The 1330-nt window shown below is 38.7% G+C and overlaps 1 protein-coding gene across 1 annotated transcript; it reads right to left on the bottom strand.

Moving 5' to 3' along the window:
- Positions 1–208: 208 nt before the first annotated feature.
- On the bottom strand, positions 209–808 carry LOC138903392 (uncharacterized). The gene has a single exon (XM_070191363.1). The coding sequence runs from the start codon at positions 806–808 to the stop codon at positions 209–211; it is 600 nt and encodes a 199-aa protein (XP_070047464.1).
- Between the last annotated feature and the right edge of the window lie 522 nt (positions 809–1330).

Genomic DNA, 1330 nt, shown 5'->3' with positions numbered 1-1330 from the left:
TGTGATTAGTCTGTTTATTAACCACTATGCCTGATGGTTCTTTCACATTATTGGACTCTTCACTGTCAATAACGGCCTTGTGACACTGATCTTCTTGAGCATTCTCATTTATAGAGATTTCCTTGACCATACAGATTGATTGATTGCTGGGATTATTGGTCTCTTGTCTTTCTTAATTGTAACTGTTATTAGTCTCCTTGTTCCCTCTTTATATTGTCTGCTCCTGATTGGTAGAGTTACTAGAACTAGTATCTTGTTTGGTATTTCTTTGAAATTGAGCACGTTTGAAAATTACTTTGCTCTTTTTCATCTTCTTTTGCTTACTCTTATTCTTCTTATTTCTCTTGTTTGTTCTACCCTTAATGGAGGTTTGGTTTCCCTCTTTATTCTCCGGAATGTAGTGTCCTTGAGTAGTCTCCAATCTATGTTGTGTCTTCACTTGTCTTTCCTCATTAGTATAATCACATTTGCTTCTTTTTTCCTTGCCTTTGTTCTGACTTTGAGTAGTAATAGCCTTCTTGTTTTCTTCCAAAGCTAGATGTTTCTCCTGTTTTTTCTTTCCTTGCCCTTCTTTTTCCTCTTTTTGGACTCCACTGTTATGCCCATCCTCGTTTATCAACTTCTCTTTCTTATCTGTTTCCCCTGTTTTAGATCTAACAAACACACTCTTAACAAGAGGTTTAAGAAGATCTATCTCCACTCTAACTTTTTCCATACTCGGTCTCGTTTTACCACCAATCGCAACATCCAGCGCCAAAGGGGTTCCAATTTCACTACAAATTTGTTTAGCATAATGCCAATTATGCATGTTAAAAGGGAGTCCAGGAAGTAAAGTCCATACCTAAACTATTGGGATGTCTACGCTCGGCTTGAAGTCCGGAATACACTTTTGCAGCCAAATTTGAAGGGCATCGATTTCTACAACTCTTCTATACGAGATGGAGTTGAAATCATCCTCATTTGTGAAGCCAAGAAAGACATTATAACTATCGTAAACAACAATTTTGGCTCTACCTTTTACTAGGAATCTTTCTCTGAAGGTAGACCTAAGTTTTTCAATTTGGGGCCAGGGTTTCAAGAATCGACCCACAATTGCCATGATTCCGTAGTAATCTTTGGCTTTGAAAATTTCTGCTAGCATTCCATTATGGGTGGTATGCCTGGCGATTACTGATTCCCTAGGTGTCTCATATTGGGGGGTAGGCGTCAGAGTTTATGTAGTAATAGTCATAGCATAAGAATTTTTTGTTTGATTGAGATCCCCAGCTTGGTTCTCCTAGATGTTTGCTTCCTGTTGGCCAGTCGTACGCGCCGAATTGACTCCATCCGA

This window comes from Nicotiana tomentosiformis, chromosome 12 (genome assembly GCF_000390325.3).
Source record: "Nicotiana tomentosiformis chromosome 12, ASM39032v3, whole genome shotgun sequence".
In the NCBI taxonomy this organism is placed as follows: domain Eukaryota; kingdom Viridiplantae; phylum Streptophyta; class Magnoliopsida; order Solanales; family Solanaceae; genus Nicotiana; species Nicotiana tomentosiformis.
The sequence above is the reverse complement of the archived record's forward strand: the minus strand, read 5'-3'. Positions and strand labels throughout refer to the sequence as shown.

Coding starts and splice junctions, on each gene's coding strand:
- LOC138903392 (XM_070191363.1), bottom strand. CDS start 808: ATGCATAATTGGCATTATGCTAAACAAATTTGTAGTGAAATTGGAACC.